The following is a 27952-nucleotide window of genomic DNA, read 5'->3' on the forward strand; positions in this document are numbered from 1 at the left end:
TCTAGAGTTTATCATTCATAAATGTGCTCTACGCTCAGCAGGAGAGTGACTCTTCTTGACCAGGAATGAGGAAGCTGCTTTACAGACACGCCTGTTTTCCACACGGCACTCAAACACAGAAGCAGCTCAGTTCAGAGAAACAGAAACTGAAGTATTGTTGAGCTGTTGTGTGTTCGTGTCTCTCTGTATTCATGCAGTAAAATGGCAGAAGCCAGGATTTCAGTGGATCAGAATGCGTTCACGTGTCCAGTGTGTCTGGATCTCCTGAAGGATCCAGTGGCCATTCCCTGTGGACACAGTTACTGTAAGAGCTGTATTACAGGCTGCTGGGATCAGGAGGATGAGAAGAGAGTCTACAGCTGCCCTCAGTGCAGACAGACCTTCAGTCCAAGACCTGCTTTAGGTAAAAACACCATTCTGGCTGAAATGGTGGAGAAACTGAAGAAGACTAAACTTACTGCTGACTGTTACGCTGGAGCTGGAGACGTGCAGTGTGACGTCTGTACTGGAAGAAAATACAAAGCCGTCAAGTCCTGTCTGGTGTGTCTGGAATCATTCTGTCAAACTCATTTTGACCGTCATGAGGAATTTCACTCTCGTAAACCACACAAAGTGATCGATGCCACTGGACGACTGCAGGACATGATCTGCCCTAAACACGATAAAGAGCTAGAAATGTACTGTATCACTGATCAACAATGCATCTGTGTGTGGTGTAAGGAGTATGAACATAAAAACCACAACACTGTATCAACTGCAGCACAGAGGACAGAGAAACAGGTATGAACTGAGAGGGATTGTACAAGAAACTATCAATCTGTGGTTTGAACTTGCCATGCTTGATCTTTAACCCTCCACCAGTTCAGGATTCATGTAACTTTAATTTTATTTTGTGATAGTAGTTTTCTGTGTCATTTATTGGTTTGTCCTCCAGAAACAGCTGAAGGAGACGCAGATGAAGATCCGTCAGAGAATCCAGCAGAGACAGAAAGATCTTCAGCAGCTGAGAGAGGCTGTGGAGTCTCATAAGGTGAGTCTGGAGAAGAAGAGAAGTTTGAGACGTCTCAGTTTGGACTCTGTCAGTCCCGCTGAAGCCACTGTGTGATTGTGATGTGTGTCCTAACAGCGCTCTGCACAGACAGCAGTGGAGGACAGTGAGAAGATCTTTACTGAGCTCATCCGCTCCATTGAGAGAAGCCGCTCTGAGGTCACACAGCTGATCAGAGATCAGGAAGAGGCTGCAGTGAGTCGAGCTGAAGGACGACTGGAGCGACTGGAGCAGGAGATCAATGATCTGAGGAGGAGAGACGCTGAGCTGGAGCAGCTTTCACACACACATGATCACATCCATTTCCTGCAGGTAACAGAGATCTAGAAGAACAGGATCATAGTGGACTTGAGCAAGAGAAACATTTCTTGATTAACAATGCTTAACGAGTTCGTTTGCCCATATAATCTTTAGGGTATTAGGGTAGCTAGATTGGCTTGCTGTCCACTGATGAGGGGCTCGATGAAGCAGCTTCAACTCGAGCTCTGATATACCCCCACAGTGAATAAATATAGGATATGATTACATAGGGCAAGGTTCCTTAGATGAAGGTGGAGTTTGGGGAGGTGGAGGGATGCTGGAACAGCTGAGACTGAAGAGAGGTAAGCAGCTGCTTATATACTCTGGCTGTTGATTGGAAGATTAGATGGGCTCGCTCCTCCCTAAATTACATCACTTAATTAAAACCAAACAAAACCTGACCTTGAAATCGAGCCTTGAGGGTCCTTGTGAAGTTTCAGTGCTGTTAAACAGTCAAAGGTTACAAATAATGGTCAATCTACTCTTGAACAGCTTTTCCTCAGCAAATCTTCTCAATCCTACAATGTGACTCCACTGATGCGCTCGACCTGTTATAGGAACATTTATGATCTTAGCAGATGTTTAATCATCCAAACTATTGCTTAGTTGTACTGAATGTGCACTTGTAGTAAACTTCAAATCTTAAAAGTGTATTTAAAAACAACTGGACTTGCAGATAATACAATATTCATGAAATAAAAGGCAACTTAAGAGCACTTAAAGAGAAACACTTTGATTGTTTTTTTTTTATCACACTTAAGTACACTTTTAAAAAATGTCAAATGAAAAGTTTTACTTTTAATTATTTTGATGTGTTGACAAATATACTAAAGCACATATAAAGTACTTTATTGTCATTTTGACTCTTGTTTGTTATATACATATAAAGGTGCGTTCACGCGGCCTTGTAATTCCTGTAGTTATGAGATTCTAGCTTGTAAAAAGCGTTCATGTCCTCGTAGCAGACCCGGCGCCAGACACAAATTCACGGACGGGCATTACATTTTTTTCAGGGGGGCACAAATGAGATCAACCTTATTGCATAATAACATTATGAATTAAATGGACAAAAAAAAAAAAAAAAAAAAAACGAGGAAGAACTAAACACACGTCGCATGGGCTCGACATTGCCCGGGACAAGTTGATTTTTTAAAGGGGCAAGTAAAAGAGAATTTTACTTGTCTGGCCTGATTAAAACGCCAATAACAAAAAATGACTCGAGAATCACCAAAATGCGATAATGCTTCTGCATTCATTTAGTCTAAGTGGCTTAGTGCATAATAATATCGATATTATCGATAGTGCATAATAATATATAGGCTGATGTACTGACGCTAACAAAATGTTGCGCTGTTGAGGCGCTCGCGCTGCCTCTCGAGGAGAAATCGAAACAAATGAGCGCAGCAGAAACAAAGAAACTCAGTTAACACACTGCCAGAAGCGGCTCCTGGCCATTAATTTAGGTAGGGCAGATTCTGGGTCTTAGCGCTAGTTTATAATAAACGCCAATAACAAATATCCTAATCGCATTCGCATATATTATCACATTATCCACACATCAGACACACTTTTGGCAGAATTCTAATGTCCTTGCATTATTCATCCTGAGGTTGGCGCTCTAATTGTTTGACAGACTTTAGGACACTGAATTACCTTAATGTAGTATTTATTGCGTCCGAATGTTGTTTTAGGATGTTACAAGGTATGTAGGAATTCCAGCGAAGAAAAAAGTCATGTCTATTATCAGAAAAACATAAAACAAACACAACAGAACTACTGTATAAGCTATTCACATGAACTAAAGGGTTTATCCTCTCATTTATTTAATACGCTACTCCACATAGGAAGAACAGACATGCCAACTAGTTACTGACCTGATACAGACACATATGTGAAACGGACTGATGTTGTCTTGACCTGGAGCAAGGTTTACGTGACATAACGTCACGTGGAAGTAAGCGGGGCAGCCAGAAATCTGCTCAAATGGCTGCTCAAATGGGTGCTGCAGTTCCATTTTTCACCAGAGGTTTACATTGGAAATTTGTGGGGCGCTGTAGAGCTGGGAGGGCTCTGAGACAAGCTGCCCCGCTTATCATGATTCATGCCTGCCAAATCCTTGCGCTATATTTTAATATACCCTGCTCACTTTACGACTAGAAAATCTGAAAAATATTTGTTGCAGAATGCTGGACACATTTACAATATATTATTATTTCAGTCTATTTTTGGATGAATATTTTGTTGGGCTATGCCCCACCCAGACGAGCCGCGGCTGAATACTGCAGTAACAATTCAAATGTGGAGTTTTTATATTTATGACATATGATACAGTTAAGCAACATCACACGACCAAGAGTGCCGAATAATACCATCACGACTGAAAATGTGACACTGATTTCATATGGCAGTTCTATAAACAAGTAATTAATATGAATTTACTTACATTTTAGACGCAATATTGACTGTGATAGTTTGTTCTGTTTTAGCAGCGAAAATAGTTCAGACAAATATCACAGCAGAAGCGCGTCAGTCTCACAGCAACACTCGGGCTTTCGCCTAGCATTATTACCTCGCTGATCTCTCCTGCCAACTTTGGTGGTCTTTGATTAAAGAAACGCCGTATATCCTCTGTCACTGTCACACGAGATAGTTCAGCAGTTGTTTAAAAAATGACCGCTAACATTAAGCGGCAGCACTATGCTTAGCACACAACCAAACATTTCCGCGCTCATTATTTACAAACCAATCAAATCCGTTTATTTTATTTTATTTTTTAAAATCAGATCAAACACATTTTTATCCAGTAGTTATGATACAAAACGATAACTTTTGATGACAGTAGCCTATTGATAAAAAAAGCAAGGACTGGTGGTTGGTGGGACGTGGAGTTGTCGACTCGTCCAGGGCGGGCACTAGTGACTCACAGGGCGGGCCAGGCCCCCCAGTGCCCGCCCATGGCGCCGGTACTGCCTCGTAGAGATCGTAATTACAGCTTGTAAGCTGGGAGTTTTCTGAAAGCTCCCAGATGTACCACGTGGCCACTGTACCACCTGACCGCTGTAGATTAATTTAGGCGTTGATAGTGGTGCCATGGAAATGCGTAATTCCCAGTCCAAGGACCAAAAGGATGTGAACAGCTCCAAATATAACGTCACGTGTTGTCATTTCAAGATACCGGTAAATACAAGGTGACGTGAACGCAGCATAACATATTTTAATCAGTGCCGATATCCTTCGGGCGACCCGAGTTCGAGTCCAGCTCGCGGACCTTTCCCTCTCTCCCACTTCACTTCCTTTATATAATAAAAGGCAAGAATAAATCATGAAAAAAAGTTAACATGTTTTAAGTCTACCAAATTGCAACTTATATTTTACTAACATTACTAATATATTTAATAATAATTATTACTAATATATTTAAATACATCACAAACAAGTTTAAGTAGAAATGACATTAAAGTATATTTTAGTTTTCCATAAATTCTTGTCAGTTCATTCAGCAGTAACTTTAATCATATTTCAAAGACAATAGAGGATAAGTACTCTTGAAGTGCACTTCTTTTTCACCAGGAGTGTAAGTGTCAAATAATGGAGTTTGTAGCGTTAAATCATGAATGTCTGATTGTGTGAAAGTGCTGGATTGATGCCGCACAGATCTGATATGGAGCAGGTTATTGGCTGAAGTTTTGATTTGTGTTTTCTGTAGAGTTTCCGGTCTCTCTCAGCACCTCCTGAATCTACAGATGAACCCGACGATCCCTTCAGTTCTCTCTTCTCTTTTGATGGCATGAGAGAATCTGTCCGTCAGCTGAGAGACAAACTGGAGGATTTCTGCAAAGAGGAGATCAAGAAGATCTCTGGCAGAGGTAAAGTCCTGCACCCAGGGACGTGCACAGGGGGGTTGCTCAGGTTGCCCGGGCAACTGCCCATATGCCCTTCTCGACTCACGTTGCCCTTCCGAGGTGGAAAAAAATAAATGGAAAAAACTCATTCACTTCCATATTCGGGCACCCGTCCGAAAGTGAAAGTCAGTAGGGGAAGGGCAAACTCTGTTTACGTGGCTGCAGCGCTGCACGCGACCGGCACCTGAGCTGAGCCTGCATGAGCGGCACTAGAAGGAGATTGTCGCGGTTGTCGGGTGAGACGACTTAACGCTGTCGGAAAGGTGAGTAAGGTTATAATCGTTAACGAAAACCAACGAAAAAAAACGAAAACTAGGTGGGAAAAAACATCGTGTTAACTGAAATAAAAATAAAAATGAGGCATTACAAAAAAACGATAACTAACCAAAACTGTAATATGTTTGGCAAAACTAACTAAAATAAAATAAAATTATAGATTAAATGTCCTTAGTTTTCGTCTTTGTCAATGTTTTTCATAGAGCAAACGTTCAGCTGCATTTAATTTCCCTGCGTCTCTCACTCACGCGTCTCTCACATACTCGCGCGCGCAAAGCCCCTCCCCTCCGTGCACACCGCGCCTCCACGAGAACGAGTGTTGGAAGCAAGTTCGCGAAAGGTTGGTATCTCGTGAAAACCTTTACACAATCACACATTAAAAAGTGGTATAAAAATATTTTTAATTCTGAATATAATTTTGTCAGTGTGTTAATGTCGACCCGAGAAGCGATTGCTACTTTAGAAAGTTAACTAGACGCAAGTTTGAGGTAAAATGCACTTGGGTTGTCGATGTCAAAACACTATTTAAGCTGTGATTCAAGTAAGGAATAATTGACGACGGGCCGCTGAATTATTAGAAAAATAATGCACACCTGAGGTGGTGATTCGGTCACGACTCGAAGCGGAGTCAATTCTCAGTCCTTCATATAGCCCTTGAGGTTTTTTTTTTTTTTTTTGGTGGTTGGTAGGGGGGAGTGCCCTTTTTTTTATTTTTTTTATTTTTTTTATTTTTTTAGGTCAGAGCCCTTTTTTTTAGGTCAGAGCAACTGCCCCTCAAAATTCCTGTGCACGTCCCTGCCTGCACCTCCATTATACAGACGTGCAGAAAGATGCAAAAATTGAACGTACACGTTCCTGTGATTTATAAAACAAAAAAGTTCTTAAATGCATCCCACTTTATAAATCACAGTTCATCTTAAATTCAAGTGAAATGTGAACAAGAGCATCAAATCCACCTACAGAACGGACACAAATATCCCTTTATGGTTCAGAAGTACGGCACTCATCATCAAGAACAAGTGTTTATATATATACACATGTAGGATGAAATCCATGGAATTTAGGATCAAATCCGATACATGTGTTTACTAAAGGAGGGTCCTGGAGATTCATCTGCTCTCAGAAAAGAGTCCTTCAACTTCAAATATCATACTGTACAACATCATATTAAAAAAAGTCTTAGAAATGGTTGTATTTAATCTTGTCTTTTCTCTTCACACTGTTCATGTCTGTTTATTTCCACAGTCACATTCACCGACATGAATCCCAAGACCAGGAACGACTTCCTACAATGTAAGTCACTAAGAAAAAGCAGAAAAACTCACTGAATGTGTTCATGTGTCTCAGTTTGGTCAGGCAAAAACAAGAAGGGGATCTAATTTCAGCACTATTAATTTATTAATACATCATTTACTGATCTTGTAAATGATGATTCAGGATATCTGGTCAGCTGTACTGAGACACTGATGATACACTGAACATTGAGTCATGAAGAGTTCAGATACATTAAAAGATCAGATTCATAATTCCTGATTCTGATGTGTTTCTCTCCACCAGATTCCCATCAGCTCACTCTGGATCTGAACACAGTGAATAAATTCCTCCGTCTGTATGCGGAGAACAGAGTGATAACTTACACTGAAAGAGTCCAGCTGTATCCTGATCATCCAGACAGATTTGATGAGAGGTATCAGGTGTTGTGTAGAGAGAGTGTGTGTGGACGCTGTTACTGGGAGATTGAGTGGAGTGGGTATAGTGTGTGTATATCAGTGTCATATAAGAGCATCAGCAGGAAGGGATTGGGTGATGAGTGTAGGTTTGGATTTAATGATCAGTCCTGGATGTTGAGCTGCTCTTCCTCCAGATACTCATTCTGGCACAATAACATACACACTGATCTCCCTGTAAAGTCCATCAGCAGGAGAATAGGAGTGTTTGTGGATCACAGTGCAGGAACTCTGTCCTTCTACAGCGTCTCTGACACAATGAGCCTCATCCACACAGTCCAGACCACATTCACTCAGCCGCTCTATCCTGGGTTTAGGGTTTGTTTCTCTGGATCATCAGTGAAACTGTGTTGATGTTTCAGAACAAACTGTAGAGAGATTTTACCCATAATACTTTGAGCTGCATGATAAATCAGTAACATTGAGATGATACAAATGATACAAATGTGTATTAAATCCTCATAGAGACAGCAACAACTGTGTGTGTGTGTGTGTGTGTGTGTGTGTGTTAAGGTGAGTGATGATGATGTGTATCTGCTTTTCTCAAACTCTAAGGCCCGGTTTCACAGACAGGGCTTAGACTAATCCAGGATTAGACCTTAGTTCAATTAGGGCATTTGAGTATCTTTTATAAACCTACCCTAGAAAAAAAACATCATCTTGAGACACAACAATGGCACTGACATATTTTAAGATATGCTTTCAGTTCAAACAGCTCAAACATGCGTTTTAGTCTAGACTAGCTTAAGCCTTATCTGTGAAACCGGGGGTAATTGTTTTGATGGAAATTACATTCATTGCATTTTTTATTGTAGTGACACATAAATGCATAAATTGTTTTTTATTACTATCAAATGTACCTTTCAGTTGAAATGATCAAACAGGATTCATTACAAAATGAACAGATTGAGGATAGTGTGGATTTGAATAATGAAATAACAGAAATATAATGTAAGAAGTGAAGATGTGGAAAATGACATTAGTAGTGGAGAAAATAGAGAAATGACAGTTCAAAATGTGAGTAAAATTGTGATGCAGAAGATGACGACACTGGTGGACATTCAGCTTCTCACCGTCTCTTTTAAATGAGACAGTTACATTTAGTCATTTAGCAGACACTTTTCTCCACTGTTAATGTGTCACACTTCACAGGATAGGTCTTTTTTTTCTGATTGTTTGAGTGTAGCTTTAATTTGCCATTTAAAACATCAAATAATTCAGACTGCTGCACAATAGCGTGTTTTTCCTTTCCATAGTGAGAAATCATACACAAAGGTGAAATGGTCATTTTCATCACCAGTATCCTTATAACCTAACAATGAATGAATAAACCTGTTTCAGGAAGTATTCGTTCATTCCCAGGTTCTGGAAAAACTGTGCAACACTGCCTCCTGGAGGAATATACTTACAATGACAATTACTGTTCATTCAACTACTTCTGTTAAACGAGGTCTTGATGTACAGGAGTAATGTCTGTCTCAGAGAAAGTACATCAAGCACATTGTGTAAGTGTGGTTTAACCAGGCTATAGATTTTATAAATTATGATTTAAACTTGCTGACCATATCAGAGAAGTTACAAACACTTATAGTCACTAAATGACCAGAGGTGTTTCCTCTGCGGAGGCAAGAGAGGCAGTGCCTCCTCAAAAAACTGGATGATAAAATAATCCATATTACAAAAATAAAATGGCACAAATATTACAAAATGTTACATTAAAAGTGTATAAATTACTCATTTTTCTAAAGTTACACTGTCCAACACCCACGGCGGGTAAACATTGAGAGTCTGCGTCTCTCTTGCCTCCAATGAGCCCAATGAGTTTTAACCAAAGACTTTAGATATAACAGACCCTCTAAAGCGTGGAGCATCAACTGATAGTTTTAATAGTTTATAACATGTTCAAAATTGTTTCTAAATTAATTCACAAAGGCACAGATGTCACATTTGTAGTTACAGTCCCCCGTTGAGCAGTAGTTACATGCCTGATAAAACAGAAGTGTGGCCACAACAACCACAGAGCAAGAGAGTGCTGCTTAATAATAATAATAATAATAATAATAATAATAATAAAAACATTTCAACTTCTGGCTCATGTTTTCTTGAATTTAAATAATTAATTTGTTTTTTAGATTATCTTTAACCATTAGGCGATCAGCAGATCAACAAAATCTGAAGCATTTATCATGGAGAAATACAAATTATCCTCAAATAGTTATCTGGATTAGAAAACAATATTTGATTAATAAAGCAATAACTTCCTCACTCACGATGTGCTTTGGCTCTAAACTGGGAGTTCCTTCAATTGTAAACAAAAAATCAAGATTGAAGATCTGTTATGGTTAATTCATGTACGCTATATTGTCCAGCAGCAGCATGTCTTACTTGCTCACAGCAGTGTGTTGTGTTTGTATTGGCAGGAGCAAGTGGCAAAAGCGTAGCAGATCTATTCCACCAAGACCGAACATACCAATATTGTCATATCCATTATCACTCCTAGAGTTGTCAAGACAGAAATAATGTTATGCTGAAAGATTTTTAATTGGCATGACTAATCTGTTGTTCCACATGTACTGCTCTGTTTTGAGCAAATGTGCAGAGACAGCAAAGCTAATCTCTCTCATGGGCTTGATTTTGTTAATTTACACATTGCACTAAATGTTGATTTTTTTTTTTCCAGTATCCTGTATGTGTATCCTGTTGGCCAAATCTGATTCTGCTTTGAGAAAAGTGGAATAAGTAATATAATGTGCCATTCAATTATTTTCTGCATTTGGATGGGTCATCACAAGGTCAGTGTAATGGTGATCATGAAGAACAGACATGATGCTGTGTTATAAGTTTGTGTTTCTAATGGTGGCATCTGTGTGTGACTGGGTTTATGAATTGAATGTTGTTAACCTATTACTATTAGTAATTGATAGTATGTAAGAGTGAAAAGAATAATAGATCATTGTTTAGTCTTATTTTATGTGTGAGAGATTGCTTAGATTGAAATGCTTAAAAATATGTGTGTTTGGAGGAAGGGGACTGGACTAATGAAGAGTGTGTCCAACAGCTTCCACTTCCAGAAATCAGGAACATATGCACACACACACATACACACAGAGGTTTGTTTCGCTATATTAGTTGAAGACATTGTATAGACTTTCACTGATTTTATATCAGGTCAATAATACTTTGGTTCCACTGTGTGATTATTCAACCCGATCTCACGGCAATTCGTACATATTTTACGAGGTGGCTTAATTCGTATGAATTCATAAGTTTTTTGCTAAATTGTACATATTTTTACGAGTTGACAAATTCTTATGAATTCATACGAATACCTACCCCAAACCCCGTCCCTAAACCTACCCATCACTGGGGTTTAGACTAATTGTATGCACTCGTATGAATGGTCATTCGTATTAATTCATAAGAATTTGTCAACTTGTAAAATATGTACGATTTAGCAAGAAACGTATGAATTCGTACAAATTAAGCCACCTCGTAAAATATGTACGGACAGTTGAAATGCAAAATATCAATATGTTTAAGTAAGCAATAAGGTACGAAAAGCTGTGCTGTATCGTGAATAAGTCACGGATGAAGGGCGTTGTTAGACATGACGCAAAGCGAGTACCTGAAATCTTATTAGCCGTGACTTATTCATGATACAGCACTAGCCTCGAGTACCTTATTGCATTTATAATACGGTTACCACACAATAAATATTAATCCCAAAAATATGTATTAATGCAACTTTCACGAAGTAAACTTTCACTATGCTTCTTTCCGCTGGAAAAAATAGTCCCTGACCATGAACAGCAACAGAAGTTACATTATTATGCCATTAGATGGCAGCAAAGACCGTCTTTATGAGTGTGTCAGTCAGTAGCGAAGACTTTTACATTGAAAAGACTGAATTGTTTTGAACACGGAACAAGACGCAACTGACAAATGCTTTGACTAGCGCTGTCAGTCACGGGAAAACCTCTTAACTGCTAAAAGGACAAGATAATACATTGGACATTTAAACAGATTTTTTATTATGAACATAGGACTGACCTGAAGGAAAATGCTAAATCTGAATGCAGGTAATAAACTCGCTCAATCAATCTCTTTCTCACAATACTTTTCTACATAATTCAGTAAGCTTCAATGAACAATATCAATTGAGAACAAACAGTTTATGTTGCTAAGAGTGTTGTGTAGTGATACACAGAACCGTTGAGTGAAGCGGTCATAGCCGTGGTTTATCGTGAATACACAGCTATTGACCAATCAGAATCAAGGACAGGAACTAACCGTTTTATAATGGCCATTAAAAACTTAAACTGTAGTACAAACCCGATTCCAAAAAAGTTGTGCCACTGTACAAATTGTGAATAAAAACAGAATGCAATGATGTGGAAGTTTCAAATTTCAATATTTTATTCAGAATACAACATAGATGACATATCAAATGTTTAAACTGAGAAAATGTATCATTTTAAGGGAAAAATAAGTTGATTTTAAATTTCATGGCATTATGGTCTTCTTTGTCGCATCTTCCTCTTTATGATGTTTTCTATGGGTGAAAGATCTGGACTGCAGGCTGGCCATTTCAGTACCCGGATCCTCCTTCTACGCAGCCATGATGTTGTAATTGATGCAGTATGTGGTCTGGCATTGTCATGTTGGAAAATGCAAGGTCTTCCCTGAAAGAGACGACGTCTGGATGGGAGCATATGTTGTTCCAGAACTTATACCTTTATACCTTATACCTTTCAGCATTGATGGTGCCTTTCCAGATGTGTAAGCTGCCCATGCCTCACGCACTCATGCAACCCCATACCATCAGAGATGCAGGCTTCTGAACTGAGCGCTGATGACAACTTGGGTTGTCCTTGTTCTCTTTAGTCCGGATGACATGGCGTCCCAGTTTTCCAAAAAGAACTTCAAATTTTGATTCGTCTGACCACAGAACAGTTTTCCACTTTGCCACAGTCCATTTTAAATGAGCCTTGGCCCAGAGAAAACGCCTGCGCTTCTGGATCATGTTTAGATATGGCTTCTTTTTTGACCTATAGAGTTTTAGCCGGCAATGGAGAATGGCACGGTGGATTGTGTTCACCGACAATGTTTTCTGGAAGTATTCCTGAGTCCATGTTGTGATTTCCATTACAGTAGCATTCCTGTATGTGATGCAGTGCCGTCTAAGGGCCCGAAGATCACGGGCATCCAGTATGGTTTTCCAGCCTTGACCCTTACGCACAGAGATTGTTCCAGATTCTCTGAATCTTTGGATGATATTATGCACTGTAGATCAGTGTTTCTCAACTCCAGTCCTCGGGACCCACTGCTCTGCACATTTTGTATGTATCCCTTATTTAACACACCTGATTTAGATCATCAGCTCATTAGGAGAGTCTGCATGAACTGAATTGAGTGTGTCATATAAGAGAGACATACAAAATGTGGAGAGCAGTGGGTCCCGAGGACTGGAGTTGAGAACCACTGCTGTAGATGATGATAACTTCAAACTCTTTGCAATTTTTCTCTGAGAAACTCCTTTCTGATATTGCTCCACTGTTTTTTGCCACAGCATTGGGGGAATTGGTGATCCTCTGCCCATCTTGACTTCCGAGAGACACTGCCACTCTGAGAGGCTCTTTTTATACCCAATCATGTTGCCAATTGACCTAATAAGTTGCAAATCGGTCCTCCAGCTGTTCCTTATATGCACATTTAACTTTTCCGGCCTCTTATTGCTACCTGTCCCGACTTTTTTGGAATGTGTAGCTCTCATGAATTCCAAAATGAGCCAATATTTGGCATGACATTTCAAAATGTCTCACTTTCAACATTTGATATGTTATCTATATTCTATTGTGAATAAAATATAAGTTTATGCGATTTTTGCATTCCTTTTTTTTTCACAGTTTGTACAGTGTCCCAACTTTTTTGGAATCGGGTTTGTATATTTTTCAGTTCTCCTGCTATTGGATTTAATTAGGCAGGATTTCATTAATTAAGAAACTTTTCCACAAATGACTGCTAAACATGACATTTGTAATTTTTTGCCCCAAGAATCAGAATGAGCTTTAATGCCAATGTTAATACACACACAAGTCAAGACAACATTTTGATATTCTAGGTATTATCAGCTGGCCTGAATTCTGAGATCGCAATAGACGTGAAGGACTATAATGCTTTAAGAGCTCGCTCAGGTACTGGCGAGCTAAACCATTTAGTGCTTTGCTAGTAATTAGCAAGATTTTTAAATCTATACGATGTTTAACAGGAAGCCAATGCAGTGTCGACAGAATTGGGCTAATATGGTCATACTTCCTAGTTCTAGTAAGAACTCTAGCTGCTGCATTTTGTACGAGCTGTAGTTTATTTATCAGGCGAGCGGAACAGCCACCCAATAGAGCGTTACAGTAGTCTAGCCTTGAGGTCATGAACGCATGAACTAACTGTTCTGCATTTTTCAATGAGAGCATATGTTGTAGTTTAGATATATTTTTAAGATGGAAGAATGCGGTTTTACAGATGCTAGTAACATGGCCTTCAAATGAAAGATTGGTATCAAAGAGCACACCCAGGTTCCTAACTGACGACGAAGACTTAACAGAGCAGCCATCAAGTGTTAGACAGTATTCTAGGTTGTTACGTGAAGAAATTTTTGGTCCAAAAATTAGAATCTCTGTTTTTTTCTGAATTTAGTAGTAGGAAATTACTGGTCATCCAATTTTTAATATCAGCTATGCATTCCGTTAATTTTGTGAATTGGTAAGTTTGAATATCATCAGCGTAACAGTGAAAACTAATGCCATGCTTCCTAATGATATCTCCTAAGGGTAGCATGTACAGAGTAAAAAGCAACGGTCCTAGTACTGAGCCTTGCGGTACTCTATATTGAACTTGTGATCAATATGACCTCTCTTCGTTTACTACTACAAACTGATAATGGCAGAACTAAGATCCAGTAACACTAATAGAGAGATACAACCACGATCTGATGATAAAAGCAAATCATTAGTAACTCTAATGAGAGCAGTCTCAGTACTATGGTACGGTCTAAATCCTAAAAGTCATTTGTCTTGGTGACAGGAGCTTCCAGTGCAGAGCAATATTATTTGAATAATGAAGCCCAAGCCACACATTCATGAAAAATAGGAACATGAAATATGCTGTTATATTTAAATGATTAAAACATTTTTACAGTGTTACTGTTCTGCAAGCACTGTACGTGTAACTCTAATATAATTTATGTATGTCTGTTTTCTTTCAGAGCATATATCACATTTAATAACCATGTGGTTTTCAGTTATTAGATTGATTGTATTCATGTGAAGCAGAGCAAAAGATAATGACAGCATTTTCCTCTATTTTGCCTGACACATGTTACAATTGTTTTTCCAAATGTCTGAAGGTTGCCAGCATTATTTGTTTTCTTCAACATGTCCTTGTCATTGGTTTGTTTGTTTGTGTGTTGGGCTTGGCTGATGAATAGCAGCGAGTTCTTACCAGGGCAAGAAAATACGATCATATAACCCCAATTTTATTATTTACCGATTATGGATTAAGATCTGTATTGGTTACAAAGTATTTCTACTGACTTTAAGGCCATAAATGGTTTAGCTCCTGTATATTTATCTGATCTTCTATCACAATCCATCACGCTCTTTCAGGTCACAAAACTCTTTTGGGACTCTTTTTTTGACTTTTGGTAGGATATCTACGTCCACTAAAGGAGGGAGAGCGTTAACTCGAGTTATATCAGATCAAAAACACATGACTATCTATTGCTTGAAATGTTATAAACAGCAGCTACGCAAAATAAGCCTGCAAAGACTTCAGATGACGCCAACTCTGAATCAACATTTAAACTGCATATTTTCTACATATTGTAATCATTATGATCACAACTGGTTATAGTCGCTTTAATGAGCTCATTGTTTCTGCTAAATGAACAAATTATGTTAGCTAACTGCCTGATCTGTGTTATCTTTGAACTGTATATTCAGACATACAGACATTACTTTGATACAGTATGTAGAAAAAGGCAGTTTCTGTAAAGCTGCTTTGAAACGATATGCATAGTCAAAGGCGCTAAAACAATGTACATTAAAAAATAAAATAAAAGTGACAATGCTGTAGTCTAAAGGCGAATACACTACATGACTTGTGCCCAGATATTTGCCTTAATTTCCAGTCTGGAGAAGATCATCATCTAGAGTTTGTCATTCATAAATGTGCTCTTCGCTCAGCAGGAGAGTGACTCTTCTTGACCAGGAATGAGGAAGCTGCTTTACAGACACGCCTGTTTTCCACACGGCACTCAAACACAGAAGCAGCTCAGTTCAGAGAAACAGAAACTGAAGTATTGTTGAGCTGTTGTGTGTTCGTGTCTCTCTGTATTCATGCAGTAAAATGGCAGAAGCCAGGATTTCAGTGGATCAGAATGCGTTCACGTGTCCGGTGTGTCTGGATCTCCTGAAGGATCCAGTGGCCATTCCCTGTGGACACAGTTACTGTAAGAGCTGTATTACAGGCTGCTGGGATCAGGAGGATGAGAAGAGAGTCTACAGCTGTCCTCAGTGCAGACAGACCTTCAGTCCAAGACCTGCTTTAGGTAAAAACAACATGCTGGCTGAAGTGGTGGAGAAACTGAAGAAGACTAAACTTCCTGCTGACTGTTACGCTGGAGCTGGAGACGTGCAGTGTGACGTCTGTACTGGAAGAAAATACAAAGCTGTCAAGTCCCGTCTGGTGTGTCTGGAGTCTTACTGTCAAACTCATTTTGACCGTCATGAGGAATTTCACTCTCGTAAACCACACAAAGTGATCGATGCCACTGGACGACTGCAGGACATGATCTGCCGTAAACATGATAAAGAGCTAGAAATGTACTGTATCACTGATCAACAATGCATCTGTTTGTGGTGTAAGGAGTATGAACATAAAAACCACAACACTGTATCAACTGCAGCACAGAGGACAGAGAAACAGGTATGAACTGAGAGGGATTGTACAGGAAACTATCAATCTGTGGTTTGAACTTGCCATGCTTGATCTTTAACCCTCCACCAGTTCAGGATTCATGTAACTTCAATGTTTGTTTGATAGTAGTTTTCTGTGTCATTTATTGGTTTGTCCTCCAGAAACAGCTGAAGGAGACGCAGATGAAGATCCGTCAGAGAATCCAGCAGAGACAGAAAGATCTTCAGCAGCTGAGAGAGGCTGTGGAGTCTCATAAGGTGAGTCTGGAGAAGAAGAGAAGTTTGAGACGTCTCAGTTTGGACTCTGTCAGTCCCGCTGAAGCCACTGTGTGATTGTGATGTGTGTCCTAACAGCGCTCTGCACAGACAGCAGTGGAGGACAGTGAGAAGATCTTTACTGAGCTCATCCGCTCCATTGAGAGAAGCCGCTCTGAGGTCACACAGCTGATCAGAGATCAGGAAGAGGCTGCAGTGAGTCGAGCTGAAGGACGACTGGAGCGACTGGAGCAGGAGATCAATGATCTGAGGAGGAGAGACGCTGAGCTGGAGCAGCTTTCACACACACATGATCACATCCATTTCCTGCAGGTAACAGAGATCTAGAAGAACAGGATCATAGTGGACTTGAGCAAGAGAAATATTTCATGAGAGCAGAATGAGCCGCTGACTGAGATGTTGTCAGGAGTTCAGTCAGATTCAGTCAGTGTTTGTTATCATATAATCATCAGACAGACTCTCATCTGATCATCTTCTGTTGAAAGAGACACACATACAAAGACATGGAAAAACATTTTTCTGAGCTCTTTTTTTCTGTAATAAATTATTAGGTGACAAACACTGTTAACTAATTGTTCCTTCAGATTTCTTGTGTCATGATGAAATCAGTAAACTTGATAGTATCAATTTCCACCAAACTAGTTTTTTCAGCATCTTTTTAATGAAATCTTTTATTTGTACTACAATATTTTCAGTAATTGTAACCAAAATTGGGTCAGGTGATCTTCAAACTGGATAAGATTGATTTTATTAAACTGTTTGGCTATAACACGTTGATGAATTTGTCCATGAAGACTCCAGACAGGAAGTGAGGCCGTATATATTAGCAATGCTTATTAAAACCAAACAAAACCTGACCTTGAAATCGAGCCTTGAGGGTCCTTGTGAAGTTTCAGTGCTGCTAAACAGTCAAAGGTTACAAATAATGGTCAATCTACTCTTGAACTGCTTTTCCTCAGCAAATCTTCTCAATCCTACAATGTGACTCCACTGATGCGCTCGACCTGTTACATGAACATTTATGATCTTAGCAGATGTTTTATCATCCAAACTATTGCTTAGTTGTACTTTATGTGCACTTGTAGTGAACTTCAAATCTTAAAAATGTATTTAAAAATAACTGGACTTGCAGATAATACAATATTCATGAAATAAAAGGCCACTTAAGTGCACTTAAAGAGAAACACTTTGATTGTTTTTTTTATCACACTTAAGTACACTTATAAAAAAATGTCAAATTAAAAGTTTTACTTTAAATTATTTTGATGTGTTGACAAATATACTAAAGCACATGTAAAGTACTTTACTGTCATTTTGACTCTTGTTTGTTATGTACATATAACATATTTTAATCAGTGCTGATATTCTTCGGGCGACCCGAGTTCGAGTCCGGCTCGCAGACCTTTCCCTCTCTCCCACTTCACCTCCTTTATATAATAAAAGGCAAAAATAAATCATGAAAAAAAGTTACCAAATATACCAAATTGCAACTTATATTTTACTAACATTACTAATATATTTAATAATAATATTACTAATATATTTAAATACATCACAAACAAGTTTCAGTAGAAATGACATTAAAGTATATTTTAATTTTCCATAAATTCTTGTCAGTTCATTCAGCAGTAACTTTAATCATATTTCAAAGACAATAGAGGATAAGTACTCTTGAAGTGCACTTCTTTTTCACCAGGAGTGTAAGTGTCAAATACTGGAGTTTGTAGCGTTAAATCATGAATGTCTGATTGTGTGAAAGTGCTGGATTGATGCGAGTTACTGAAGATCAACAAGAGCCGCACAGATCTGATATAGAGCAGGTTATTGGCTGAAGTTTTGATTTGTGTTTTCTGTAGAGTTTCCAGTCTCTCCCAGCACCTCCTGAATCTACAGATGAACCCGACGATCCCTTCAGTTCTCTCTCCTCTTTTGATGGCATGAGAGAATCTGTCCATCAGCTGAGAGACAAACTGGAGGATTTCTGCAAAGAGGAGATCAAGAAGATCTCTGGCAGAGGTAAAGTCCTGCACCTCCATTATACAGACGTGTAGAAAGATCCGAAATGTGAACATACAACAGTTTTTGAAATGTTCCTGTGATTTATAAAACAAAAAAGTTCTTAAATGCATCCCACTTTATAAATCACAGTTCATCTTAAATTCAAGTGAAATGTGAACAAGAGCATCAAATCCACCTACAGAACGGACACAAATATCCCTTTATGGTTCAGAAGTACGGCACTCGTCATCATCATCATCAAGTGTTTATATATACATGATGTTTACTAAACGAGGCTCCTTAAGATTCATCTGCTCTCAGAAAAGAGTCCTTCATCATCAAATATCATACTGTACAACATCATATTAAAAAAAGTCTTAGAAATGGATGTATTTTATCTTGTTATTTTTCTTTTCACACTGTTCATGTCTGTTTATTTCCACAGTCACATTCACCGACATGAATCCCAAGACCAGGAACGACTTCCTACAGTGTAAGTAAGAAAACAAGTAGAAAAACTCACTGAATGTGTTCATGTGTCTCAGTTTGGTCAGGAGAAGGGGATCTAATTGCAGCACTATTAATTTTTTTATTGGTCAATTAACAATGACAAGGAACACAGAAACAGAACAAAACCAAAACACAATGAAACTAAACCTAAACATCATGTTGAAGGTAAAATAAATGATGATAGAGGAGTTTAATAATTGATCATGTAAATGAAGATTCAGGATATCTGGTCAGCTGTACTGAGACACTGATGATACACTGAATATTGAGTCATGAAGAGTTCAGATACATTAAAAGATCTGGGGCCCATTTCAATAAGGAGGTTCAACCAACTCTGAGTTAAAACCAACTTGAACTCTGAGATGGGAAACTCTGAGTTTTCAGTTTCAGAACAGCTGAATTGAGTTAGTTCAGTCAACTCTGAGTACTTTGACTCTGAGTTAAGCGCGTGCACCACGACTATGAAAAGCCATCATCAATGGAGCTCCGATATTACAATTCACCATGGCAACAGCACGTGACAAAATGATGTCCGCATACTTCTGAGTCAATGCAAGTTTAATTCTTATCACTGTTATAATATCAAAGGTGAAAACTGGCAGAACGGTAAGTTATTGAACTAATATTTATTTTCATAGTATCCCACGTGCAAAAAAAGAAGAAGAAAAAATAATGCAGGATGCAATAATAAGAGTGTAAATGATTTTATCATTATAAAACACTCGTTAGGCAATTTACTTCCACTTTTAGAAAATTTTCTTTACTTTTATTGAAAATAAATGCCTTTCTGATGTGATATGTGATGGGAAAAGGAATAATAGCGAGCTCAGCAAAAGGCGGATTCGAACCCAGTCAATCACATCACAAGATAATTCTCCGCACCCAACACACTATAGAGTGCCCCAGGGATGACGCATTTTTGTAGGCAAAACCCGGAAGCGAGTTAGCATTTTAGGACTTCCGGTTCCAACGCCGTAAAGTCTAAAGGTTTTTTGAATGGGTTTTTGCTAAATCGCCTGAAATAAGGTCTGTGGTAAACAAAGCCTCTAAATACTTTCACGTTTTGATCTATGACACAAAACACACCAGTTATAACCCACTTGTGATTTTTTAAACTTTTACTGTGTCTTAAAATCGGCGGTTGCTAACAAATTGCTAAAAGGGACTACTTCCTTTGGCGACGACTTTAGACGTCATCATGATAAACAGGACATTTGGACAGCATTTCTCATGAAAAAGAGGATAAGTATTCATACACAGCGCAGATCATAATCAGTGAGCATGTTTTTAAATAGAGTTGTTTTCTAAATAAAGTTTGAGGACGCTTGGTGGTGACGACGTTGATCCGCGACCATGGTGTGCTGTAGTCCTTTTATAGCCTACTGTTAGCCTTTTATATCTGACGACTTTATTTAGGCTTCAAAATGTATAAATGTTGTGTTCACTTGTAAAGATTATCTTTATAGACAAAACGTGTAAGTGTCATAACCCTTTGTTAAACACAGAGCTTATTTTCTGCGATTTTCCAAAAGTCTATGGGAAAAATGAATAGGCTTTCAGTCGAGGGAACCCGTGCGCCGCTAACTTCCGGGTTGGCCTACAAAAACGCGTCATCCCTGAGGCACTCTATTGTCCACACCACTGCATACACTAGAATGTGTGTCAATTTTAACATAGTGTGACATTGGTGGGCGGAACTACTGTAAATTTGCACTTACGTATATTTGAGTGCATTAAAAAAATACTTAAATACAAGCAAGTACATTTGTAGTACATTCTTTATTTTGGTGCTAAATAAAAGTGTCATAGTTATACACTATAAATACACTAATTCAATGTATATTTGTACTTCAGTGGTACTTCACTGCACTTATACTAAATACCACTACTACTTAAATAGATTTTTAGTGCAATGAAATAAAGTATACTACCACAAAAATATACAGAGGAGTTTTATTAGTGTATTTATTAAAAGTGTGTTTTCAATGCTTTAAAATTAGTTCAATCTTAGTAGACTTATATAGTAATCCTAAGTTTAAATGACATTGATTTTCTTACAAATATATTACTAATGTACTAGTTACTGTCACGAATATGGCTCCCGCGGCTCTTCCTCCGGGCCGCCGGAGGGAGCCATCACCTGAGCATTGATCATCTCTCATTCAGACTACGTTACCCATAGGCCCTCATTCCTGGGACTGATTGCACCCAGACCTACACCTGCACTGCATCACACTCACACTATTTAAGACACACACACATACACATCGCGAAGTCTTGATTTGGCCCGGTGATCATTTCTAAGCGTTTATTGTGGATTGTTTACCTGTTGCCGTTTGGACTGTGTATTCTCGTGACTCCGCCTGCCCCGATTCCTGCCTGTTTACTGGGCTTTGATTGTGTTGCCGCCTGTCCTGATCCCTGCCTGTGACCTGACTCTGTTTGTCTGCCGCCTGCCACGACCTTTGCCTGTTCCTATTTATGCCGTTCCCTTTGCCTTTGCCCCGTGTGCACTGTACGCTATTCAATAAAAGCTGCAAATGGATCTTCACTCTGTTGACCCTTCATTACAGAAGACTTCGCCAAACAGCGATCCAGCAGCTCTCATGCAGATCTCCACCGAGCTGTCCGCCCAGGCCAACCAGCTCGCGGTCCATCAACACCAACTGAACCGCTTAACGTCACTTACCGAAGAGCTGGTGAAAACGCTGCAAGGCCTCCGGTTCAGCCCCGCAGAAGCTTCCACACCGCCGCCCGCGGCTCCCGCCAATCCAGTCCCTACAGCCTCTCCTGCAGTCAACCCGCGTCTAGCACTCCCTGAGAAGTTCGATGGCATGCCCGCTAAATGTAAGGGGTTCCTTCTTCAGTGTTCTCTGTTCGTCAACCAGCAGCCATCTATGTACCCCACAGAATCCAGTCGGATATCGTTTGTATGCTCCCTGCTTACTGGTAAAGCTCTGGATTGGGGTACGGCGGTGTGGATAGATGACGGCTCTGTTTCCCACCTTCCTGGATTTCCTACAAAACTTCAGGGAGGACTTCGAACACCCCGAGGGAGGTAAGAGCGCTGGTGATCAGCTACTCTCTCTCAGTCAAGGTAAATCAACTGCAGCAGAATACGTTTTGCACTTCCGCACTTTGGCTGCTCAAACAAACTGGGTGGAAGATACTTTAAAACTGTTGTTTCGCCGGGGCCTAAATCTGGAACTGCAAGCTGAGCTCGCATGCCGCGACGAGGGAAGTTCACTCAACGCATTCATCGAACTGGCCATTCACATTGATAATCTTCTTCGATCCCGGCGACCTGTCCAATTATCAACCTCAGTCAGCCCCACACTCGAACCCATGCAGCTCGGATACACCCCACTTTGTCCTGAAGAGAGAGAGAGAAGACGACAATTGCATTTGTGTTTATATTGCGGTCAGGCTGGTCACATCAAAATCAACTGCCCCGTACGACCAAATTCCTCTGATCCCAAAGCGGTGAGTGCTCCACTTCAGTCTAATTACTCCGCTAACTGTCTCAAAATTCCCATTCAAATTACTGTTAACAATCAGAGTATATCCACACACGCTCTTCTGGACTCTGGAGCCGCAGGGAATTTCATGTCAGATACATTCATCAAAGATCATAACATCTCACTAACGGACTGTAATTCCCCATTAACAGTGGAGGCACTAGATGGGAAGCCCATCGGAGGGGAAGAGTGGCTCATATCACCGATGAACTCACTTTGAAAGTAGGAATTCTTCACCATGAACACATCCGCTTTTATGTCGATCATTCACCCAACAACCCTGTAATTCTTGGTCTACCATGGCTCAGAACCCATAACCCTCACATCTCCTGGAAGGAAGGCCAAATAGTACAATGGGATTCCAACTGCCATAAGAACTGTCTGAAACAAATCACTCCTCTTCCCATTCAAACCGTTTCACTCCATGAGACTGACACCGAAAAGCCCAACATTCCTGGTGAATATGCTGACCTGGCTGTGGCTTCCAGTAAGAATAAATCCACAGAACTACCTCCTCATCATCCCGGTGACTGTGCCATCGAATCTGCAGCTATGAAAGCTTACATCGAGGAGGAACTGGCTAAAGGATTCATTCGCCCATCCACGTCTCCAGCAGCATCTGGATTCTTCTTTGTGAAAAAGAAAGACGGCGGTCTCCGACCCTGCATAAACTACCGCGGATTGAACGACATTACTGTTAAATTTCGATATCCTTTGCCTTTAGTACCTGCAGCCCTCGAACAACTGAGACAAGCTGAATATTTCACCAAGTTAGACCTCTGCTGTGCATACAACCTGATTCATATCAGGGAGGGTGACGAATGGAAGACAGCCTTTTCCACTGCCACCGGACACTACGAGACCCTCGTCATGCCATTCGGCCTGTCCAACAGTCCCTCTGTCTTCCAATCCTTCATAAATGATGTCTCACCTACAGTGTGCTGTGAGAAGGCAGGAGATGCAAGCCAATTGACATCGGCGTCCCAGTCCTCAATACTCCGTGGTTCAATGGGTCTGGCTGTCCACCAAAGACTTACGTCTAAGACTTCCATGCAGAAAACTCAGTCCCAGACTCTGTCACGAATATGAGTATTGTACTACATCACCTGAGTATTGATCATCTCTCATTCGGACTACGTTACCCATAGGCCCTCATTCCTGGGACTGATTGCACCCACACCTGCACTATAGAAAATCCTTCTTGATTTAGGAATTTTTAGAGATTTGTACTTGAAATAGGATGAAAAATACTCAGTAAGAAAAGCATTTTTGCAATGTGAATGAATGAGTTAACTATTTAAACATCACTTGCACTTTAAAAAGGGGGAGGAGACTGAAGGAAACTCTGGGTTTACCAAAGAAAACCTGCTCCTGACCAGGTTAGGTTTGTCACGATCACCGTCTGCTCCTGTCACTTCCCGGACTACATTCCCCATAATCCTCTCTGCCAATCACCTGCACTCACTCCACCAATCACTACACTAATCACCACACCCAGCTGCAGCTCCATACCAGGACTATAAATGACTGTCACACACACCACCTCACCGCGAAGTCTTGCTAACTACTGTTACAATTCTAAGCGTTATTTTTCTGTCTGCCTGTCTGTTGCCGTTCCTACCTGTTACCTGTTACGATCCTGTGCTGCCTACCTCTGACCTGTGCTTTGTATACCGTCTTGTGAGTGATATCTGCCTGACCTGATCATTGCCTGTTCCTTGACCACGATTCTACCTGTCCCTTGCTGTTCCTGTTTGCTCCTGATTGACCCTGCCCGTACGACCACTCTCACTTTAATAAAAGCTGCAAATGGATCACTGCCTGAGTCCGCATTCATTACAGAAGACTTTGCCGCCACCACGATCCAGCAGCTTTCCCGGAGAGCATTTGTACGGTATGGACATTGCTCACTTGTTGTTGTGGAGTATGCAGGGCACACGATCATTGGAGGAATATGTAGCAGAATATTTGGACATTGTACAGTATTCAAATTTGACTTCTTCTGTGATGGCGTGAACCAACCACTCAAATCACAACTCATCCGTGAGGGACCCCGTTCATCTCTAAGTCATTTCATGGATTACGCTTTATTGACTGTTGGCTCTCCGTTTACTGTGGGTGTCGCGGAGAAATGCGACACCATGGTGAATCACGTAAAGGCTGCCGCTCCAAGGAACATGCACAAAATGGTGGCTACCTTGACACCAACAACAGTTCATGTCTCCGCTGATCGCCCAGAGCCACGTCCTGTCTCCGCTGATCGCCCAGATCCACATCATGTCTCCGCTGATCACCCAGAGCCTCGTCACGTTTTCATTGATCGTCCAGAGCCAAGTCAAGTCCCTGCTGAACGTCCAGAATCACGTCACGTCTCTGGATTCGTCCGAGAGTCGAGGAGGTTACGTTCCAGCATGAATGATCCTCCACTGACTACAGCACGAGCGGCTGGCATTCCTAAGCCTCCACCGGCCACTTCGCACTCAAAATCACCAGTTGTAACGCGCTTAAAGTCGCCGGTTGCGACGCGCTCAAAGTCGTCGGTTGCGACGCACTCAAATTCGCCGGTTGCGACGCACTCAAGTTCGCCAGTTGCAACGCACTCAAGCGCCCTGGATGCGATGGATAAGATGGCTGCTTTGCCAGTGCCCACGGGCAAGATGGCCGCCCCTTCGGTGCTTATGGATGTAGGGGGCATTCCAGCCATTGTGTCCGCTCCAGAACCCTTTTCAGCCAGTGAGTCTGCTCCAGAACCTGCTCCAACCGGTGAACCATCGCCTCATCCTCGGAAGAGGAGGAGGAGGAAGAAGTCTTCTTCCGTTTTTCAAGGCTCAGAAACCTTTCAAGATCCCACTGTGAGTCCGGAGACCACTCCAGAGGTCTCTCCTGCGCCGCCCAAGCTCCTAGCCCTGCCTGCGCCGCCCAAGCTCCTAGCCCTGCCTGCGCTGCCCAAGCTTCTAGCCCTGCCAGCGCCGCCCAAGCTCCTTGCTCTGCCAGCGCCGCCCAAACTCCTTGCTCTGCCTGCGCCACTCAAGCGTCTTGCACTGCCGGCGCCGCCCAAACGCCTTGCCCTGTCGGCGCCACCCGAACTCCTTGCCCACGAACCCGCTACGGACCCCGTTGAAATCCCCAAGAACTTTTTTGGGGGGGGCAGTATACCTAAGGGTGTGGAGCTTGTGGGTGGGGACCGTGCCCGGCCACTGCCTTCTAGGGCCTTTGAACTGTCATGGCCATTTGTGAACCCTGACCCTCCATGGCCATTTGTGAACCCTGACCCTCCGTGGTCTTTTATGGACTCTGACCTGCTGTGGTTGCCCAAGCCACCTGACCTGCCGTGGTTGCCCAAGCCACCTGACCTGCCGTGGTTGCCTAAGCCACCTGACCCGCCGTGGTTGCTTAAGCCACCTGACCCGCTGTGGCTGCCCGTGGCACCTGACCCGCCGTGGCTGCCCGTGGCACCTGACCCGCCGTGGCTCCCCGAGTTCCTGGAACCTGCATTGGAGACTCCGTTCCTGTCTGCCGTTAGATCTCCAATGCACCCCCCCCCCTCCCTAGCTGTTCCTTTTACGCCACGATGACGCGCCTTCCGGGAGGGGGGCGTTATGTCACGATCACCGTCTGCACCTGTCACTTCCCGGACTACATTCCCCATATTCCTCTCTGCCAATCACCTTCACTCACTCCACCAATCACTACACAAATCACCACACCCAGCTGCAGCTCATTACCAGGACTATAAAGGACTGTCACACACACCACCTCACCGCGAAGTCTTGATAACTACTGTCTGCCTGTCTGTTGCCTGTCTGTATTCTGTCTGCCTGTCTGTTGCCGTTCCTGCCTGTTACCTGTTTTACGATCCTGTGCTGCCTACCTCTGACCTGTGCTTTGTATACCGTCTTGTGAGTGATATCTGCCTGTCCTGATCATTGCCTGTTCCTTGACCACGATTCTGCCTGTCCCTTGTTGTTCCTGTTTGCTCCTGATTGACCCTGCCCGTACGACCACTCTCACTTTAATAAAAGCTGCAAATAGATCCCTGCCTGAGTCCGCATTCATTACAAGGTTCACAGAGTAAGTTACCATGGTAACTGACTCTGAGTAGAAGTTACTTCTCTTTCAGAAACAGGCTTGACTTACCCTGCTTTCTCGGGTTTGACATACCTCCCATTCTGAAACAGAAAACCCAGAGTTTCCCTCATTTCAGGGTTAACATACTCCGAGTTCTCACTTAACCTCCTTTCTGAAATGGGCCCCAGATTCATAATTCCTGATTCTGATGTGTTTCTCTCCATCAGATTCCCACCAGCTCACTTTGGAGCCGAACACCGTGTATAAACGCCTCTGTCTGTCTGAGAGAAACAGAGTGATTACTGTCTCTGACACAGTCCAGCTGTATCCTGATCATCCAGACAGAATTGATCAGTGGTATCAGGTGTTGGGTAGAGAGAGTGTGTGTGGACGCTGTTACTGGGAGATTGAGTGGAGTGGGAGTGTGTATATATCAGTGTCATATAAGAGCATCAGCAGGAAGGGATCGGGTAATGAGTGTGTGTTTGGATTTAATGATCAGTCCTGGATGTTGAGCTGCTCTTCCTCCAGTTACTCATTCTATCACAATAAGATAAAGACTGATCTCCCTGTAGAGTCCATCAGCTCTAGAATAGGAGTGTATGTGGATCACAGTGCAGGAACTCTGTCCTTCTACAGCGTCTCTGACACAATGAGCCTCATCCACACAGTCCAGACCACATTCACTCAGCCGCTCTATCCTGGGTTTAATGTTTGGACCTCTGGATCATCAGTGAAACTGTGTTGATGTTTCAGAACAAACTGTAGAGAGATTTTACCCATAATACTTTGAGCTGCATGATAAATCAGTAACAGTGGGATGGGATGATACTTTCTGTTATTTTCTCTTCATGACATTAATACTGCTGATGTTTTATAATAATAATAATAATAATAATAAAAATTCCTTACATTTATATTGCACTTTTCTGGGTACTCAAAGCACCATCAACGTGCAGCACCACCTGGATGATGCGACGGCAGCCGTATTGCTCCAGAACGCCCACCACACACCAGCTGATTGGTGGAGAGGAGACAGAGTGATGAAGCCAATCAGTGTATGGGGATGATTAGGAGGCCATTATGGACAGAGGCCAGTGGGCAAATTTGGCCAGAATGTCAGGGTTACACCCCTAGTCTTTTCGAAGGACATCCTGGGATATTTAATGACCACAGAGAGTCAGGACCTCGGTTTAACATCTCATCCGAAGGACGTGCTTTTTGACAGTATAGTCTCCCCATCACTATACTGGGGTGTTAGGACCCACACAGACCACAGGGTGAGCACCCCCTGCTGGCATCACTAACACCTCTTCCAACAGCTACCTAGTTTCTCAGGACGTCTCCCATCCAGGTA

The 27952-nt window shown here is 41.5% G+C and overlaps 2 protein-coding genes across 4 annotated transcripts; both read left to right on the top strand.

Annotated features, from left to right (window-relative positions):
* Nucleotides 1-30: 30 nt before the first annotated feature.
* Nucleotides 31-8703, top strand: LOC125267239 (tripartite motif-containing protein 16-like). 2 transcript variants are annotated; one of them, XM_048188699.1, is made up of 7 exons: nucleotides 32-780; nucleotides 935-1030; nucleotides 1127-1360; nucleotides 5055-5214; nucleotides 6772-6819; nucleotides 7084-7213; nucleotides 8616-8703. In XM_048188699.1, exons 1-7 carry the CDS (start codon nucleotides 202-204, stop codon nucleotides 8665-8667), a joined length of 1299 nt encoding a protein of 432 aa, XP_048044656.1. In that variant the 5' UTR covers nucleotides 32-201; the 3' UTR covers nucleotides 8668-8703. The 2 variants fall into 2 exon arrangements, with proteins under 2 accessions (XP_048044647.1, XP_048044656.1); XM_048188690.1 differs by lacking the exon at nucleotides 8616-8703 and having other exon boundaries at nucleotides 31-780; nucleotides 7084-7727.
* Nucleotides 7611-27682, top strand: LOC125267250 (tripartite motif-containing protein 16-like). Of its 2 annotated transcripts, XM_048188709.1 has the most exons (7): nucleotides 7611-10045; nucleotides 15653-16235; nucleotides 16388-16483; nucleotides 16580-16813; nucleotides 18358-18517; nucleotides 18945-18992; nucleotides 26823-27681. In XM_048188709.1, the coding sequence occupies exons 2-7, from the start codon at nucleotides 15657-15659 to the stop codon at nucleotides 27341-27343; spliced, it is 1638 nt and encodes a 545-aa protein (XP_048044666.1). In that variant the 5' UTR covers nucleotides 7611-10045; nucleotides 15653-15656; the 3' UTR covers nucleotides 27344-27681. The 2 variants fall into 2 exon arrangements, with proteins under 2 accessions (XP_048044666.1, XP_048044675.1); XM_048188718.1 differs by lacking the exon at nucleotides 7611-10045 and having other exon boundaries at nucleotides 15521-16235; nucleotides 27539-27682.
* The last annotated feature ends 270 nt before the right edge of the window (nucleotides 27683-27952 follow it).

This window comes from Megalobrama amblycephala, linkage group LG1 (genome assembly GCF_018812025.1).
Source record: "Megalobrama amblycephala isolate DHTTF-2021 linkage group LG1, ASM1881202v1, whole genome shotgun sequence".
In the NCBI taxonomy this organism is placed as follows: domain Eukaryota; kingdom Metazoa; phylum Chordata; class Actinopteri; order Cypriniformes; family Xenocyprididae; genus Megalobrama; species Megalobrama amblycephala.

What these genes read in the sequence shown, in the direction of transcription:
- LOC125267239 (XM_048188690.1), top strand. Translation starts at nt 202, where the DNA reads ATGGCAGAAGCCAGGATTTCAGTGGATCAGAATGCGTTCACGTGTCCA. An exon ending in CACAGAGGACAGAGAAACAG is followed by an intron (nt 781 to 934) that starts GTATGAACTGAG and finishes TTTGTCCTCCAG; the next exon opens with AAACAGCTGAAGGAGACGCA. An exon ending in CAGGAACGACTTCCTACAAT is followed by an intron (nt 6,820 to 7,083) that starts GTAAGTCACTAA and finishes TCTCTCCACCAG; the next exon opens with ATTCCCATCAGCTCACTCTG.
- LOC125267250 (XM_048188709.1), top strand. Translation starts at nt 15,657, where the DNA reads ATGGCAGAAGCCAGGATTTCAGTGGATCAGAATGCGTTCACGTGTCCG. An exon ending in CAAGAAGATCTCTGGCAGAG is followed by an intron (nt 18,518 to 18,944) that starts GTAAAGTCCTGC and finishes TTATTTCCACAG; the next exon opens with TCACATTCACCGACATGAAT. An exon ending in CAGGAACGACTTCCTACAGT is followed by an intron (nt 18,993 to 26,822) that starts GTAAGTAAGAAA and finishes TCTCTCCATCAG; the next exon opens with ATTCCCACCAGCTCACTTTG.